Genomic DNA, 20,257 nt, shown 5'->3' on the forward strand with positions numbered 1-20,257 from the left:
TCGTGGGTATGGATGACGAAGTTGGACCAGTAGACATCCCCCCAATGAGGGGTCACGACATGTCTGACTCCTTTGTTTTTAGTGCTGTTTCTGGCACGGGTGGTCCATCCTCGCATTCATCTAGGCCAGATTGTTGTGATAATGGGACAGATGGAGGTAATGGAAGCAAGCCTGAGGTAGGTTGTATCAACGAATCAGGTGGACGTCAGTTTCGAGGGGGTAAGGTGTATGGTGGTACTTTCAAAAGGGAGATTTAGCATCGTCACAAGGTGGGTCTTGGTAAGAATTTTCTCCTCATCGATTGTACATTGCGGCAAAATCAACAGTCAGTTGGTTCTTTTCACTTTCTGCACCGACCAAGTTTGTCAATTGTTGAACTCCAGCCACAAGGGCATTCCAACCCAGATATGCAACTTGACGAGGAGGCTTCATTTCCTGAAGTTCAGATGCCACCACTCGTTTCAGATGAAGTTTCGCCACCAATTCAGTCTTTCCCTCTTTCTCAAGACTCTGAAGAGCAGCTACCACCACTAGATCTTGACTCACCTTTACTTCCTGATCCTTTATCTGATTCCGTTATGGTTTTTCATGCAAGAGGTTCTAAACGAATTAGAACTCCAAGAGTGGGTAGCTTGAAGTCTGATGCAACCACCTCTGCCCATTTCTCTAGAATTGGAAAAGTTAAGGTTCCAAGACTCGGCAGATCAAGTCGGGCTCCTAGATCTTGTAGCACACATTCAAGAGAATTGCGTTTGGGCCCTATAGCTGGGAAACGTAAGAGAGAGTTGAGAATTGAAGACTGCTTCAACGAGCCCAGTCTTTTTAGACCACCTCGACGCCGAGCAATCTAATAGGAGCATGGGGCTTGTTTTTGGGCTTTGTTGGTTACCTATTTTGTTTGGTTCTATTTTTGTTTGTTATGCGTCTGTTTGGTACAGCTTAAAAACTGCTTATTTCAGCTTTCAGCTTAATTTAAACTATTTTGATGTGTTTGGTTTAGCTTATAGCTTATAACTTATAGCTTTTTGAAAGTCAGAAATCAGCTTATTCTTTGAGTGGGGCAGGAGATGCTTAATTTATAAGTCAGAAATCAGCTTATATTCATAGTTATAAGTTATAAACTGTTTAGACATAAGCTATAAACACTTTCCCACGGCTCTACCAAACAGGGCCTATGTCTGCTTGCTTGTCTATTAAATAGTGTTGGCTTGTAATCCTTATTCTATTTCTTATTAATATATTTGCTGGTTTTACTCTTTCCTCAAAAAAATAAAATAAAAAACTTGTGTGAGAATTATGTCTGATTTTATGTTTAATCCTAGCAAACTTGATATGAAAATGCATAGCCAACTTTTAGAGAAGAAATCCAACGGTACCCCCACCAAAAATTTGACACCAAACGCTGAAATATAATTACATAAGGGATTAAAGTAAAATTTTTATGAAAGTTTCATAGTGAAAATATAATTTGGCCATTTTACTTTGCTATTAAGAAATGGATCCTCCTTAGTTGGTGTGCAAATAAAAAATATAGATACTAGCAAACAAAGAGCTGACAATATTTCAAACAAATATTGACCATAGTAGTGATAATATTTGAATAAATATTGACAATAATGATGATAACATTTTCTATGGCATCATTCACTAATAAAAACACAATTATATATAGTAAACATAAACGACAAAAAGACACACACAAAAAAAAAAAGAAAACACAATTAAGATTAAGGGGTTGTTTAGGGTGTCCTAAATAAGTGCACTTTTTAATTTTTTATGAAATATGAGTTGGATATGGGTTGGGTTTGAAGTGATGTGATAAAGAGGTGATGTGACTTAAATAAGATGATGTGACTCAAATAGAATAGTGACTTTTTGACTTTTTAGATTTTTTTAAGAATGCCAAACTTAGCCTAAATATATATCATTTATCTATTATTAACCTAATAATATAATTCTCATTATCAAAATGCGATATTTCGTATCAAAATGCAATATTTCATTAGTAGTTACTCAAATTTTCCAATAACTACTAAACTACTACCAGATTTGCACTCTCATTTGTTTTCCTCATTTGCAAAATCGAAAAGTTTGGGATCTGAATTGTCCATCCAGAATTTTTTGGATAGATTATTATGTGATGAAAATTAATTTGTGTAGTGTGAAGTCTATGTAAGGTGTGGTGGAAATTAAGAGGGTTTGAGATGATTTAAATAAATATACATTTTAATTTTTTACGAAAAGATGTGCAAAAAAATAAAGAAGTAATATGACCTAAAAAAATAAAAAAACATATACTTTTGTAAGAGATGCCAAATAGTGTCTAAATTCTAGATAATTTCTAGATTGATAAGGATAGATTTACAGTATTACTCTTTGCAGATAACCGCCTAACTTCCATAATTTGCTAATTTTATTTACAGAGCTCTCAAGGAACCACGTGGTAACAAGTTTGATCTACACTAATATTAAGTGAAGGTCTCGGTTGATATAATAAATCCTTACTTCATCTCATATCAAGTTGAAGTGTGTTTTTTATTTTTATTAAAAAAAAATAAAAAAGATTTAAACCCATAACCATAGATTTAAAATAAAAAGACTCATACTACATAAAGCTAAATACATATTATAATTTTAATTTTATTATTATTATTATTTAATTTTAATCTTATTTATTTGAATTATCACGTATTACTACGTGGGTCACTCACTAATTATTATATATTTTTACTTTCTAAATCATCAATCATTTCATCTATCTATATGAGTTTAAGTTGCACACAGTCGTTCCGTGAAGGTTTAATTTTACGGACAGCAAATAATATTTTAGCACGTGGCTACAAAATTTAAAATAAAATAGAACACTCATTTTAAAAGTTCCACAAGTTTAATACTAGTTTAAAGTGAGTTAAAAATTTACTTTTTAATTTTTAAATTTTTTTAAAAAATATATAAATACATAAAGAGATAATATAACTCAAAATAAATTAAAAATTAATTTTTAACTTTTAATTAAATTCCCAAATTAAATCTTAAACTCATATTTCCCTTTTCTCCGTTCCCAAATCACATCTCTCTTCTTTTGCCCTACAAGCCCCATTGATACCATCTACCATTTTCACTGGTCATTTGTCGTCTCTTCTACACCAATGCCATAGCCATATTATATTTGTTTCAATTAATAAAAATAATTTGTAAATCCATTTCTGTATATACCCATAAAATTATTTTCTCCCACAAGCACATCACCAAATCATCGCCTCGTCAACTAAGGAATTTCTCTCTCTAAAATCTCACTCCACTCTTAGAATGGAAAATTTCAAAAACAATAAACAAAATCAATTCAAGCTTCGTTTGACATTGATTAATATAGTCAATTTTTTTTTGTTGAAACTTTTTTAACCCGACCTTATTAACCTCATTTGGTTTAAATTTTTGACAATATTGACTTTTATGAGAAAAAAAATATAATAATTATAAATTGAATGTGATATTTTATCTTATTAACTTATTTAGGCCTTATTCGAGATAAACTAAAAAATCCAAAAAGTCAAAATTACTAAAAAAATTAAAAAATCTATACTATTCAATGGTAGCCTGTGAGAAAAGTCACTAAGACAAAATTATTATTTTGCCCCTTAAATTCAACTACTCAAAAATCAAAATTAAAAAGTCAAAAGGGTAAAATGATGATTTTGATTTTATTACAATATTTTATTATACATCTTTTCGTAAAAAGTTAAAAAAATTATTTCAAACATATATTTTTTTTTCTCTATTTTTTTAACTAAAAAATCAAAAAGTACAATAATATAACACATCCCAAACAACTATTTTAGTCTATTTTGTCATTTTATATTTTTTTAGCCCCAAAATGATAGTTAAACCAGAGCTCATGGTGTTTCAAAACAGAGAGGCCAATCAAATCAATCCATCACCCAATAAAACCCATATCACCATTTTTGGCCAATATATTTTGCTCATCTCCAACACACAGTCACCATCACCTCTCTCCTTCGATGTATTCACTTATTACTATATATACATTTATATTGTCTCCACTTATTAATGAGAAGAGAAATATACATGGTCCTAGAGAGAAGATGATCATGGGTAAGTTAGGGTTTATGGACAATGGTGTAGAGAGTAAGAGCGGAGAGAAAGTGTGAGTATGAAGCTCTGGGTCATCAGTCTGAAGAACGAAAGAGAGATTAGAGAGAGGGGCCTGTGTGGCTTTGTAAAGAGAAAAATTTGAACCCAAACGATAACTATGGTTGAGTTAAATGGTCCTCTTATTAAATCCAGCTAGGGGTATTTTTAATTTTGGTGATGTGGCACAAATCTATTGGTCATCTGTAAAGTGAACTTTCACGGCTCAGCCGTGTAAAACACAAAGTCCTATCTAGCTTGCTGTATAATATAACCACCATCGATCTCCGACACCACCAAAGTCCAAACCAATCGAAGAAAAACGTTCGGAACAGTTTCACAAGAAAAACAAGTAGAAGTGCCAGCAAGCCAAGCATGGGAACTGTATAGCACCCGCCAACTGGGCAATCTAACCCAACAACAACTCACTACTCTTATCGAAAAAATTGACGTTGTGGAAGGTGATGAGGCGTTGGAACTGTACTCCACCTAATATTTCCACCAGGTATGTATATATATATATATAGTTATACAGTTATATACCTACCAACTGAAATAACTGTGTATTGTTGTCTGATTGGACTAGGCAAATCTGTGTTTACCTCTTACAAGGAGAAGTTTACCAAGATTGATGATGAGAAGCGAGTGAAAGAAGCAGAGGCTGTTGAAGGAGGATATCTTGACATAGGATTCATTGTCCATTGGGTTCGCTTTGAAATCATAGAGAAAGGGGAGGATTGTTGCATCACCAGACCAATGATTGAGTACGATGTCAAGGAAGAGGCCGCTACTAATGCCTCCTGTGGTCAGCATTCAGCCACTCGTGATGATTATGGAAGCGGCTGCCAATCATCTGGTGATCAACAACAACAAAATAGTCGAAGACCACCGAATGATCAATCATCATCAACTTCAAGTATCAACATTCCTGTTTGTCTGTCCTCCGATCCATCTTATGCATAACAATTATGAAATAATCCTTTTCTGTTGTTCTCATCGAATATCAGACACTTACAAGAGTTTCATCGGTCTTTATAAAAATGCAATCTATTTTGAGTTCTTAGAAATTATTTCTTTGAATGGACATGATACAATAGAAGGGATACGGGAAGGGGAAGTGGAAGGGGAAGGAGGACCAGAAAAAAGAAAAGAAAAGAAAAGATAAGACACATTAAATGATGACCAATGATGAGTCCATATTCAACAACATCAGCAAAATAAAATTGACTACACACATTGAAACCCGGTACCTTGAGTCATAAGGATTGATCTCTTATTTTGCGTTGATGTTAGAAGGCAACAGGTTTCTTTATTATTAGGCCATCTAGAGGCCTTCTTCCCATCATTTTTCCATAGCTTTGCAGCAACCAGATTAAGCCCATTCCTCACATAAGCTGCAATGCGCGTCAGAAGCTCCCTGCAAAACAAAACATTAGATTTGACCCACGTATTGAGCACACAATCCTGACATTCTGAGCAATCCTTGCAGTCACAAGGAATCTTTTTGATAAACAGAACAAGTTTGTCATGTTATGTCATATTCATTTAGCGCAGTCATTTGGGCTCGAACCTCGACACACTACCATGTGCTTGGGCCAAGGGCAGAGCCCATGAGCTCAATGCCTAAACCTGTCTACAATACTGGGATTTTGTGGCACGGTGGCCACAACTAGGCTAGACACTTGCATCTTTAGTCTCACTAATGCAAACATTTCACGTTAATGATGTTATAGCAATGAGGCACATCTTAGCCATACTATAGAGCAAGCCAGAGAGGACGTGGCCTCTGAGCCACACATCATACTTGCCACAATTCTAGCAATAATCAAGTTTTCTTCAAACTTGAGGCAGACAATCTCAAATTTCCAGCTGGCTAAGTAACTTGAGCCTTAATCATCTGAGCCAAGCCTTAATAACCTGATGCCTCCAGCTACACCCTGTATGTTGAGACCGGATCCTCAATCCTCAGTTCTCCTGTCTCAAATTACCTCTCTACCACATCATCAAAGTCAAATAGACTAATTGTGTGGTAAACAAGTGCTGGTTTGGGACATAGTGACAGGAGGATGGAGATAGAGGATCCCGCGTGCCATAGGATAAATCTCAATCAGAGTTTTTTACCAAACCCAAGTTACTACAAAACTTATTTCCCAGATGCAGTTTGTTTTTAGTTTACTTCCCAAAATCAGGTTGTTTTTTCTGAAGTCATGTTTTCACAAACATAAGTCTGGAAAAAGTTAAAAACTACTTAGGTTTGGGAAATGTAATTTAAAATGGCATGAGTTTGTAAAAATCTCCTCAATCCACCAAAAGCGATATTGAACAGATTGGTCCCCTGCATGTATACAGCATCTCCTCATTCTCCCTTGTCCTCTTTCACCTTCCTCAGTCCCCTCCCTAGCATGTTTTCAATTCTCCCACTCATCATCTTGTGTGTACTATCTCCCCATGCAACCAACACCACTTCCCACACAACAGTTAATATAACATTCAAATAACACCCAGCTTTTTTGGGACAATAAACAAATTTTGTAAAGGAGAAGCTAAAGATGAAGCTAGCAGCACATGAAAGCAGTCATGTTGCAATATATTTTGCTCAAAGTCAGGGTGTTGAGCAGGCTCAGCCTGAGCAACCCAAGCGCTACCCGAAATTTTTTTAAGGCTTGGGCAATATATTTTTGAATTCAGTGCCAGCTTGACCAGAAATTTAGAAACCCAAATTAAAGTCAGGCCAAGCTTGGGCAAAGACACCAACAACCCAAGGCCCGAAGTGTATATCAATATTAAATATACATATAAATTATTAGCCTTTGTATGATGTTAAAATGGATTGTTAAATCATATGCACTATATTACATATATTATATACATAAGTCACACAACACAAAACCTTACCCTTTTCTTTTCTCTCACAAATTCCAAAGACCACTGCAGAGTCGCATTGGTTTCTTAATTCTCATCTCTCTCCTCTCCATTTCTCTCACATAAATTATTTATTTTGATGTTATTAATGGTTTTACCCAAAAAAAAAATAAAAAACACTACGAGTCTAATTTTAACGAAGTAATCAACCTAACTAAAAAATAAATAAATTACACATTAGTCTCTGTAGTTTAAGTAAAGTCTCACTTTAGTCCTTGTAGTCTTAATTTGAACCCTACACTTTCAATTTTGTTGCAATATGATCCATCCGTCACTTACAGTTAGAATTTGAAATGGAAAAAGACTACATGCAAAATAAGAGGGACCAAAGTAGAATTCAAAACAAACTATAAAGACTACCGGTGTGTAATGAATAAATTGCGCCAATGGTCCCTATATTTTCTTTTGAATTCCACCTTGGTCCCTCTAGTTTTGCACGTGATTTTTTTCCATTCAAAAACGTATGATGGAGAGACCATATTGCAACAAAATTAAAAGTGTAGGATTCAAATTGAAATTGTGACGACCAAAGTGAAACTTTGCTAAAACTAGAGGAGCCAGTGCTATAATTTACCCCCCAAAAAAACTAAAATTTATAGGCAACTCAGGCAATTTGGACCTAACTTGGGTTGAGCCTGGACAACTTCTCAACCCACCCAAGTTGCACCCCTACCCAAAAGTCATGATGCATGGAAAAATCCTTAAGATGATAATGAGTAGCCAAAAAAAAATTTAAGGTACAGAAAATTATTGTTTAAGATTACTAAACACTATACATTTCCCTCCAAATAATTAGATAAACCAGTTAACTTCCTAAGTACCAGTCATACTTACTAAAGGCACAACTAGGCCACAAAAAATCCCCAAACTTATTAAGGCTCGAAGAAAGCGCCACCAAGCGCCTTCAGTCAAGCCCACATAAAGCCCCCATGGCACATGGCCTTTTAGCAAGCTCTAGGTCAAAAAACTGTGCCCTTTTATTAAAAATAGTTCGATCATATATTTATCATTTTATTTTTCAATAGTCACCAATTGATATGTCTTATATTTGTATCTACAGTCTCATGTGTAGATGATAGGAAAAATTACCAATAAGAGTCTTATTTTGTTTTTAAGATTACTTTTGAGTTCTATCAAGTTTCAATATGGTAAGTCCTATTAGTCATAAAATATTCCCAAAAGGTTCATTCCTCCATAATGATGTATCTCATCCTAATTTTACCCCTTATTTGATATGAACAACAATTTCATAAATATTTTTAATCTAAGTAAAATTATATTTTTAATTATCAATCATAAATCATATTAAGTGTTAAAATCCACCTACTCTCCACCTACTTCACCCACTTAAACCTACTCCACTAAACCTAACCCACTACACCACTACCACCTCACCTACTCCACTAAACCTAACCCACTACACCACTACCACCTCCACTTCACCTACTCCTTACCTACTACACACTCACCCTCTTCTATATATAGGAATCATGAATCATTGTAATTTATATAACATTACATCAAGCAATAATAATACATACAATTTATTCTCTCTCTTTCTCTATACATTATTTCTTACATGGTATCAGAGCGATAAGATTTAAGCCTGTATTTCTTTCTCACCGGCGGGCAGCCGGCCGACACCTTTGCCTTTGCTGCCCGCTGGAATTTTCTACACATACCTTCCACTCTCCACAGCCGTAACTCTGCAAGAAGAGAAACTTCGCTCCATCATTTTCTTCCACGAATCTTCTTCGTGGCTTTCGAGCTCGTCTCTCACTATCTCGTGCAATCGATCTTTGCACTTCATCGCCACATGTGAGCAACCGTGGCCGTCGTAAACGCCGAAAAAGTGCAAATCCGCCGGATTCTGACTACTCCGGCGGCAAAGCAAGGGGTGAATGGCCACAGCGTCTTCCATATCTCTCCTCCTTCCACGCACAGAAGTCATGCCTAACTTAGGGCATTTCTGAGCCACCTCAGGCTCGTTTGTCACATTTGAAGTCGGAGATGCACACTGTTTCGCAGACGTCGTCTCTGATTCACCGTTCTCCACCAAACGACCTTCACTAATCACGCAATTCTCAACTGCTTTTCCGCACTCAGACAGCTTCGAATCTGCCACCAAAACATCCAATTTTTGATGTTTTCTACCGTGCTCTTCCAGATTCTTCTCAGCTTGGTGATAGATTTTTCATAATGGTTGCTACCGCCGCTACTTCTGCATTTTTTCCAGTTGCATCTCCTCCACCCGATTCTGGTGCCAAGACATCCAGCAAGCTTGGAGGACCTCCAGCAAATGTGGATGCACGAGGGATTAAATCAAAATCTGCTGCCACTGGGGGTTTGCAGGTTAAGGCCAATGCACAAGCCCCTTCCAAGGTAAACGGTACCAAAGTTGGTGTAATGGAGGGGCTCAAGAGTGAGGATGATTCGCCATCACTTCACCAAAGAACTTTTATCAACCAACTGTTCACCCACGTTGGGCAGTGTTACAGCTGCAAATTTGTCTTCTTATCACGTGAGGTGATGATGAGATTTGTGAATTATTTGAAGTGGTTTGAGCTGGAATGCATATCTTCAGAAAAGGAATGTGCCGGTAAACCTAAGATAAACTATGTTAATATGTTACAGTGTGTCTCTCTCTCACTTTACTTTTTCCACCACCCACAACACATTATCATCGCCATTCCCTAACCCACATGGACTTGTTCCCATCGTTTCATACAACTCATCATTCATCCCACTAGAATATATAGAATATATATATATATATATATATTTAAAAAAAAAAAAAAAAAAAAAAAAATACAAATTTGCACACCAAACCTTCCCTTATTTTATTCATGTTGGGGCTCACCCCGATCACCATTTTACACCCAAAAAAAAAAAAAAAAAAAAAAAAAAAAACAACAAGATTTGTTTTCTTTTCTGCAGACGGCCACCCACCGATCTCACTTTTTCGCCTATTCCGCCGGTCTTTTCTTCTTGCCTCCGTCCTGGGCGGCCCTTGACGGTGTTGCCTCCGTGTTTCCCACTCCACTGGGCACGATCACTCCACCCTGCTCCTCCACTACAGCATATGGAGGACCTCCAAATCGGAACATCACGGTGGCCTTCCGCTTCAGCTCCTTGTTTTCTGCCCTTAGCACGCTTATCTCTGCTCGCGCATCCTTATACATGCGTTGGAGCAGAGCCAGCTGGGAGTTTAAATGCTGCACCTCATTTGTCCTACTCTGCAGCCGGTTCGACAAGTTTGTGACCGCCGTCATGCTTTCCACACATGCCTTCAAAGTATACTGATTAGCCTCCACATCCGTTTGCACTGCCATTCTTTGCTCCACAGACCGCATCGGAAAGTTCAACGGAGCAAACTCCGGGGCGCTTGGTTGAGGTTCCAGTGCCACCGCACCTGTTATCTCTCCTGTTGACTCGTTGAGGTCGGGAAAGAGAGTGAGCAGACCACGGGAAGATGAGGCCATGTTCTGGGTAGCTGAACGGGAAGAAGAGGCCATGTTTTTTGGGTTGCTGAGTGTTTCCGAGAAGGGTTGGATACAGAGTATTTACAGATTGTTTCAGAATGACAAGTTCAGAGGTTTCAGTCTGGTTTGGTTTCCTCCGCCTCCGCATTGGTTTATATTGACACTGACGACGCGGCCGACACGCCGCTCTGTCGCTCACGTGCCTCGCCGCGTCTCCGGCTCACCTTTTGATGGCTCGACGCTTTCTGTCGGGCACGACTTTTGATGAAGTGGGCGCGCCTTTTGAGGGCGCAACTTTTGATGGCACGCCTTTTTATGGATTGGGCACGCATTTTTGATGGCACGTTTTTTTATGGATTGGGCACGCCTTTTGATGGCACGCCTTTTGAAAGATTGGGCACACCTTTTGAGGGTGCGACTTTTTAAGGGTCCGACAAGACTCTGTAAACTGTCCCGACACTGATTCCGGTTAGCTCCTTCAGGGGTCCGACAAGACTCTGTAAACTGTCCCGACATTGATTCCGGTTAGCTCCTTTATGGGTCCGACAAGACTCATTAAACTGTCCCGACATAGATTCCGGTTAGTTTCTACAAGGGTCCGACAAAACTCTGTAAACTGTCCCGACATTGATTCCGGTTAGTTTCTACAAGGGTCCAGCAAGACTCTGTAAACTGTCACAACAACTGTCACAACATTGTCTGCTACAACGGTCCGACATGACCCCATAAACTGTCTTCTACATTGGTCTGACACAATCATCCAGTGTCTTCTACACCGTTATGACACCACCATACAGTGTCCTCTACATGGTTATGACACCCCCATACAGTGTCCTCTACAACGTTATGACACCACCATCCAGTGTCTTCATTAAGAAATCATAAATCACAATAATTTTATTTTGTTTTAAAAATTACTATTGAGTTATATCAAATTTCAATATTAATAAATAAGTACTATTTTCTTTTTTATTTTATAAATTATTATAAATAATAAAAAAAAGTTCAATTATTCATAATAGTATATTTTATTTTCTCATTAAGATAATTTATATAAATTTTATTTTATATCAAATTTTATAAGAGAAATATTTTTAATTGTTGAAATTAAGTAAGTTTTCATAAACAAAAGCACAAGTATAAGATTTATCGACTACTTCATGCATTGAGAAATATATGTTATAAATCTGTCATAGTATTATTTTCATAACTCTTTGGCATAAGTATAAGATTTATCGCCTATTTCATGCATTGAGAAGTATATAAATTTGTCATAGTATTATTTTCATAACTTTTTGGAATTTTAATAAAATTTAGACTTTTAGATTGTTTACACTAAAAAAATTCATAATTTGAAATAACAAAAAATGATGCTTTTTATACTATAGTCGTTTCGATCCAATTGTTATTAATATTTTTTTAATATAATATTAATCAATTTTACAATTAAAATGTTTAATTTTAATTAAGTTAAAAAAATTTATAAAATTGTTGTTCATATAAATGAAAAGGGGTAGGTCAAAAAAATATTAAATGAAAAGGGTAGAATTAGGATAAGATATACCATTATGAAGGAATGAACCTTTTGAAAATATTTTATGACAAATATGACTTAGTTGTCCATATTGAAACTTGCTAGGACTCCATAGTAATCTTCTTTTTTTTTCTTTTTTTTTTTTTTGAGAACAAAATAGGACTAATTGGTAATTTTTCCTAGATGATTATAATCAACTTTCATATTTTGTATTCTAGATTCATAAGCATGTACTTGACTACTTGAAATAGATTGTTTTTGGTGTTCAAAATTATAAAAAGGTTACAACTAGCTTTTTCATTATTGCAAATTTATGAAGGGTACTTGATTTATCTAATTCTCTCAACTGATATGCCAAAAATTTCACATTATCGTATCAACGATACATATTTCAAATTACTTTTAATTGTAAGTATGTTAATATATAATCATACATGCCTATCACATGGCGCCTTACTTGACTCAAGCTCACACTTTATGTTGTGCCTTGCGCTTGAGCTCTAGGAGGCTTTGTTGCCTTGGTGTGCGTGCATTGAATTGGGTCTTTAACAACTATGGTGCCAATTTTGCACCATTACAAGAGGGGATTCATGTTTTGACAAGTAAATTCAAGAAAAAGGAAATCATACTTACAGTGGTGAGCAAGGAGATCGACCTCCATTGAGGTAGTAGATAAACAAGAACGAATCATAATGCTGGCCATTAATGAAATAAAAACCATGCAACTTTCGTACACATTGGAAAGACATTTTCTCGTAGAAATGGATGGCTGGCATATTGTAAGAAATCACATGGAGGTAAACTGCTCGGCACGTCAGAATACTTGAGGCATAGTTGATAACCTCTCTAACAAGTGAAGTGGCTGAAAATTTAAAAACAATCTATTGGTGCAAGAATTCAAGAAGTTCAAAAAACATGTGAAGAAGTAAAAAACCTCTTACCTATACCAAAGTTTCTATAAGATTCTACCACTCCCAGTGTCAGAATGTAAACTAGTGTTTGATCTGACTTTGAGGAGTCAAAACTGAGCAAATCTTCTATCTGCAAAGCTAATGTTTACGTTAATCGAATAGAACCTCATGAAACATAAACTATAAGTGCCAGTTATGCTTTAAAGATAAGTAAATTGGTAAATGAGGGAGCAGTTCCCTTCAAGCATTTCATATGTGATGCAGAACGTCAGAAATAAACAGGTCATTAAGGACTCACCTCACTGTCTTTTGCTTGAACAACTCTTGCAGTAACAAATCCAATGAGTTCATCATTTTGACCGTTTGGTCGACTGCAGTCAACAGCTCCCCAAGATACAATGTCATGGCCGTTAACAACATTATGGAAGAACTCAGACTCGTACCTGTGAAAATCAAAATATGCTTCTTGCTAAAGAAAGCAACCACATAATCTTAAAGTTGGTCATCAAATTAGAGAGCCAAAGATGAGATCAGCTGACCTAATAGGGAATAGATCACAATGGATTTTCTCAAGCAACACTAAATCAGAGGGTCGTATACGCCTATAAGATATGGTTGGATGGTGGACACCTTTCAAGTCTACCATTGAAAATGGTTGCATTAATCCCCAGCAAAAAATTGGCATAGTTCTTGAAGAACTCCTTCCATTTATGCCACATCAGCTAGGAGGTCCATGCAGTAGAAGCTGGTACCCAATAATGTAATTTTCCTTTGCATCAATTCCAAGTGATTGCAAACCCCGCCATGCAGAGATTAAAGGTAAGAAGCTGAGCCACACACATACTACTACTAGCCATCCCAAATTAAAAGTAAATTGAGTGGGCATGATTATTTTCAAAGACAACAGGTTTGATAGCTTTGTGTATGTCAGGCCTAATGAATCATATAAACCCTATATCTCAATCAAAGTTCTAGCAGCGTACTGTCACAAGACTGCCAAAAAGTTTTTCATCCTACTTCTCTACTTCAAGGTTCAAATTTCTGGCCAAGCTTCCAAAATGTTTACAAATTCAATGTGTGGTTTCACAAATTGAATGTCATTATGTTTCCATTAGCAAAATACACTAGACCAATGCTCCTGCGTAAGAAATAAGTACAAGTAACTGGTGGTTGATTTCTCTTTTTCTCCATGGGTTGTGGAGATATTTGAAAACCTATGGCATTGAAGCCCAAACGAGTAATATTCAAAGTTCTCTATTATTTTCCTCAATCTTTCAGTGAAATAAATAAAGCACTACATCCTTCTATCATCTTAAGCAAGCATAGTAGAAACTACACATTTAATTGCAACTGCAATGCAAAAATAAGACAAACACAGATTCGTAAGATTGTAATTTATTACTCCTGATATGTCAGATAAATGACATGACCAGAGTTGCCTTTTTCTAGATGGCATCTGCTATTGGCATCACACATGAACAATGTCTGAGAGTTTAGTAGAACAGAGTTGTTTTCAATGCTACATGCTTACATGCAGAAGTGTATACCGACAAAAAGGATACAACTCTTCATAAAAGTAAAAAAATAATAAGTATTACCTTGACTCGTCCCTTGACAATCAGTTCCCAAACTAGCACCAGTCTTACTGGACTCTTAAAGCCAGTTGTTGACACACAGCCTGCAGGAGTCAACCAGATTTATCAATTTCCCAATAGCCTAAGTTCCTCAAGAAAAGAAAGAAGACACACCCATGTTACAATCCTAAAGTTGGCCCACATCAGTTAACAAATGAGCTTGCACACATGAATATCAATTCTTGGACACCCTCCCCTTGCAATCTGGTTTTCAAAGGTAAGTTATACATAAGGGTTTGCATAATTTGTTATCAAATTCGGTCACCGCATCGAGTATGGGATCAGATGCAACCTATGCGAATATGGGATCGGATGGGCCGTGACTTTGTGATTCAAGCTGTGGAGGGGCAACCTATTTATCAGATTAAAACACCTTAATATTGTGTGAGCATAGTACTATCGTGTTGAATATTGATAGGTGAATGAAGCCGCCAAAAGGGAAAGAGCTACCTTCGGGTTAATGCTGATAGAGTAGGCCACCGTAGACATCAGCTACGGAGTATGGTGGTATATTATGATCCTAAAGTTGTACCATATCAGTTAATAATGAGCTTGTCCATGTGAATATAAGCTCTTGGACACTCTCCCCTTGCCCATGTGAATATAAGCTCTTGGACACTCCCCTCGCAATCCAATTTTCAAAGGTGAATTCTACCCAAGAGAGTTATCAAACTTTTACCAACTATGTTTACCCAATGGTAAAGTATATCTATAGACGAAACACTTATCGTCCAGTGGTAAAGTTTATCAATAGAAATATCACTTCATTGTAAATTTGATCTGCTAGAATAGACAAGATCATTTCATTGTAAATTAGATCTGCTAGAAAAAACAATGCAACAGCAAAAGCAACTGCACAGAAACTGGTTACTGCAGCTAGAAAAATGCAATTAGGAGTAAGAACCAAGTGATTAACTATAAATAAAAAAAACATTCGACAAGTGTTGCCAAGAAAAGCATACAGAAATCCAGAAAATCACAAAATTAGATGACAACAAACTCCTCGAAATGAAAATGAAAGCAATTGGAAATTAATCATAAGAAAGCAATATTGACCAACAAACCAACCTCTAACGCCATTGACTTTGCTGAGCCCATTTTGATCAAATAGAAAATTAATCATAAGAAAGCAATTGTCAAAGTGAAACATTCTGCATGATGCTTGTAAAACAACTCTCAAAACCACTAGCATGAATTTAAACATTTAAGGCAGAAAGTCAGTGCATTAGTTCACTTCTTGACATACAAACATCAATTTTTGTTTCCCAGCTTAGCTAGTTATGACAAGAAATAATATACAGGATTATAGTTGTAAAGAGACCGATTGGTTTCAAAGTCTAACTAAGCTATCACAAAAGGGCATCCCTGTCATTTTCAAAAAAAGGGTTATCTAACAGCCCAGTGTTATTAAAGGCGCGCCTAGGCCCAAGTCCCATCCAGGCCCAAGGTTTGCGCCTTATAGTATTCCAGGCTAGGCGACTTCGATAAGGCACGCCTAGGCCCAAGTCCTATTTAGGCCCAAGGTTTGCGCCTTGTAGTGTTCTAGGCCAAGCGACTTCGATAAGGCGCCTGACTAGCCCAGAGCTTGCGTCTTGAGGGCTTTTTTTTATTGTTACTTTAATTGGTTTTGTTTAAAATCTGACCATTGATTTAATATGGTATAGCTATAGAAGATCCTTACTCTTATTACAAATGCCAATACATTGGGCATTCAATCCTAAATCAGTGATAGAAGAAAAATTAGCCCTAATTCCTAATCTTCGAAAAATACTAAATGTTTAACATTTCATTTTGTTTATGTTAAACCCTAAATTATTTATTTATATTAAAAAAAAAAAAAAAATTTCCGTACAAGGTGCGCCTCGCCTTGCGCCGTGAGCCTAGGCCCAGGAGACCTTGGCACTTTGGTGCGCCTATTGCCTTTAATAACACTATAACAGCCCCGTAAACCTCCCAAGAAAGAAAAAGAGAGAGAGAGAGAGAGAGAGAATAACAACAATAATCATAACAGTAACTGCATCCCTCAAGATAGATATGACATGGTGACAACAGCACTAACCATCAAGCATGAAATCTGCATCACCCAAGCCCAATCTAGAAAACAAAATAATGATGATTTGAACAAAGACAGACAAAGATTTGCCGATTAAAAAAAACAAAAACAAAAACAAAACAAAGGCAAAGATGAATCAAACAATTCAAATATAACTATCCAATACAACAAAGTATCAAACAACTGAATGTGTCCTGACAAGGCTATTTGTCTTAGGCTGCACCCATCCTCAAACCCTATCCCAATGGTTGAGTTTCACAGTTAATTGCCCAATCATATCATATGGATAGAGAAGACAGCTTCCTGAGGAGACAATGCCTAAGCCTATTATATCATCTGGAGTTGTCATCTTTACGGAGAAGTCACCAAAAACAGTCATAAAATAAACAAAATTTCATAACAAGTTCAAATCCTGATTAAACTTGTAGTTTCTTGCTAAAAAAATCATCAATCAAGTATCAGAAACATCAATTACAATTTCAAATTCTTTTTCTGCCATTGATTAACTTGGATCGATTGCTAATATTTCATATTAATATATCTAAAAACACTAATTACAAGTTCAAATTACTTTACTGCATATCTCAATATAAAAAAATAAAAAAATCCAGCCCCGATTAGAGGATAATAGCCATGTTGAACAAGCAGGAAGGATACGACAGGATCGTTTCAAATCAAATATCAAAACCATTCCATTGCCAACTAATAAAAGAATTTCACAGGACTAATTTCATGTATCAAACGAATGAATGATATCAATTAAAAAAATCCATCAAAAAAAAGGATAAATAAAATTCATTCGTTAAATTCGATAAGATCTCTACATCGAAATTGAGACAAAGCTCTTACCTCGACCGATGGCGTAATTATACCAAAGTTGTGAGTTGAGAGAGAGAGAATCAGAAAGATGTAAGAAAGAAAATAAATGCGTTAATAACCCTAGTAAATATTTTCAGGGAATTGTTGGTTTGTTTGTGTTGGATTGGATGGAGAGTGAATTGGGAAGAATTGGAATCAAACGCTTTCTTATTCTTTCTTGCCTCTCAATCTTTCCTTATGACTTTTTGTTTCTATCGACGACTTCTATTGTATCCCGAGTTTGGGAACGTGTTTCAAGTTAGTTTTTTTTTTTTTTTTTTTTTTTTTTTTTTTTTTTTGGAGGTAGCGAACTGACATTTTTGTTGGTGGCTTAAGGATGAATACATGATGTGAATATTTTTATTTGTGTAAGATAATTATATTATGTGAATAATTGTATATGGGTTAAACTTTTAATATTATTTGTAGTGTGAATATTCACATTCTTGTTATCGTTGACGGCATCAAAGTAGATGGCATGAATATTTACATCAACATAACCATTCACATCATCAACTCAGAAGATGTGAATATTTAGATATGTATTACGAAATATAATTGTGAGTGTTTGTTGCTAGTAAAAATAAAATCTCCTTGTGTATATTATGATGCATGCATGGGCGTGGTGTGAATATTGCGTCGTTGTTTTCATTCACATCATCAAAAGTTACAACGTGAACATTCACATCATCAAATTATTAGTTATGAATATTGATTTATATGTTAAGAAATATCATATTCACACCTGTCATATTGTGTTACAATAACACTTCAAGCAATATTCACATCCATACAATAGGGCTTTAAAACATAAGAACGTGTATGATCCTTCCGTGATGTGGAAATCCACATCATGTCGTGTGTCCAAAAAAAAAATACAATCTCAATGTACATCATCAACACAAAATAGGCCTTAAAATGCATATACATATATTGAATGAAAAATAACAGTACAAGTAATGAAATAGAATTGATTTACAATTAAGCTAGTCTATTCCAATATGTCAAATCTATTGACACTAAATTGTGTGGATAACAATTTCAGGTAACTGTGATAGGTGGATACCTCCCACCTATAGGTTTTCATATTGCACTGTCTTTCTGTGATTTAGAAAAATGTGCACTAATGAGTCTCTTATTTGACACAATTCAAAGCGATTTAGGCTGTCAACAATTTCCTCACGGTATACATGCGCCCGCATGATGTAACACACTGCGGGCCTGCAATCCACCCTGAAAATGCAAAGTTGTTGTTAGATTTTGAAATTTAGGTGTGTATAATGGTTGTGGAAGATATGTACAAATTGATTTCAGACTTACGAATTTTGGAAGATGTGTACAAATTGAGGACAGATGTCTACTGATATGATTGGTTGCGATGGATTTTGGCCTGATAATTTGGTCTATAGTGGTGATGATGGTCCGATGTTACGCACCACAACCTCGATGTAGTCTCTCTGCTATGAGGGGAACAATGAAATTTCATATCAGGCATAAAGCAACATAGTGCATACGTCAAAGTTCAAATATTACACATCATGACAAGTATTATATGTATCAGTCACTTACCACTATTTGTGCTTTGTCAATATATGGGTCATATATATTAGGTCTTGGTCGTAGTGACTTATAATGTCTCCATAGATTGTCTTTGACGTCGTATATAACAATTGTCCAGTGGAAGTTGTGGTGTATTAGGAAGATAAAGTATCTCTAGCCTTGATAGTCATTGATATGTACATCAATTAGTTTATTTCTCTTGTGGGGGGTACTCTTGCATGACTTTCTGCACAAAATGGGCATACAAAGATGTACCAAGTATTTATATCAATATTCACTGTGAATGATGTGAATGTTCACATCTTTTAATTTGCCAAACAGTCCTATAATGTATTACAGATGTGAATGTTCACACCTGTTAATTTCTCAAACTTCCCAATACACAAATGTTTATATCTGTCAATGTGAATGTTCACACCTGTCATATTATGTTGTTGTTAACATTCAAATCTGTCTAGCATTTAAGTTAACAATATAAGCATATAATGTTGAGATGAACATTCACACCTATTGAACATGCAAATCAAACACTGTTCATGTGAACATTCTCATCAACATTAAACATAAACAAACCAAAAGTGCAGTTGTTACCAAACATGTGTTTGTAAAGATGAATGATGAATCCTTCAAAGTTGGGTTGACCAGCCTTGTAGTTCGAGTAGAATTTCACCATATGCATCTATCACCTGCACAAACAGATGGGTGGCAGTACATTATTTATAATGTCTATACAGTCTGTGTGTGTGTGTGTGTGTGCGCGCGTGTGTGTTTTGTACACATTGACAATTGCCATAAGTTGCTATGCATTGATTCTTCCTTGATGACGTGTATGATGTCATCAAAATACATGTTTCTAATCTTTGAGTCCCTTTACAATGCAAGCAACTTGTGCATTGTGATTACAGAAAATGTGAATGTTAACATTACACAATTATAAAATGATATAAGCTATTAAGTACATATGTGAAGCTTAACATCATTATAAAAATAAGGAGGGAATTCATAGTGAGGGGATTAATAGTAAGAGGATTAAGTAAAACTGTGTTTGTTTTAATGATAGTTGTTGGTGTAGGAATTGTTAAATTACTTTTATATAAAATAATAAAACAAATAAAAAAATACAAAAAATTAAACATTAATGTTCAAAAAAAAAA

The 20,257-nt window shown here is 35.8% G+C and overlaps 1 protein-coding gene and 1 long non-coding RNA gene across 3 annotated transcripts; one reads left to right on the top strand and one right to left on the bottom strand.

The window, feature by feature from the left end:
* Positions 1-4,304: 4,304 nt before the first annotated feature.
* LOC145796804 (uncharacterized) lies at positions 4,305-5,314 on the top strand. Its single transcript, XR_014337341.1, has 2 exons — positions 4,305-4,654; positions 4,736-5,314. It is a non-coding gene; the product is annotated as an uncharacterized LOC145796804 (long non-coding RNA).
* Positions 5,119-17,830, bottom strand: LOC114299802 (histone acetyltransferase MCC1). 2 transcript variants are annotated; one of them, XM_028244629.2, is made up of 8 exons: positions 17,535-17,830; positions 14,597-14,676; positions 13,538-13,743; positions 13,297-13,441; positions 13,029-13,128; positions 12,721-12,949; positions 5,400-5,566; positions 5,119-5,222 (listed from the first exon to the last, which is right to left on the bottom strand). In XM_028244629.2, the coding sequence occupies exons 3-8, from the start codon at positions 13,681-13,683 to the stop codon at positions 5,197-5,199; spliced, it is 813 nt and encodes a 270-aa protein (XP_028100430.2). In that variant the 5' UTR covers positions 13,684-13,743; positions 14,597-14,676; positions 17,535-17,830; the 3' UTR covers positions 5,119-5,196. The 2 variants fall into 2 exon arrangements, with proteins under 2 accessions (XP_028100430.2, XP_028100429.2); XM_028244628.2 differs by having other exon boundaries at positions 13,538-13,767; positions 17,535-17,823.
* Between the last annotated feature and the right edge of the window lie 2,427 nt (positions 17,831-20,257).

The sequence above is a fragment of the Camellia sinensis genome, chromosome 8, assembly GCF_055761805.1.
Source record: "Camellia sinensis isolate YWXY chromosome 8, ASM5576180v1, whole genome shotgun sequence".
NCBI lineage: Eukaryota > Viridiplantae > Streptophyta > Magnoliopsida > Ericales > Theaceae > Camellia > Camellia sinensis.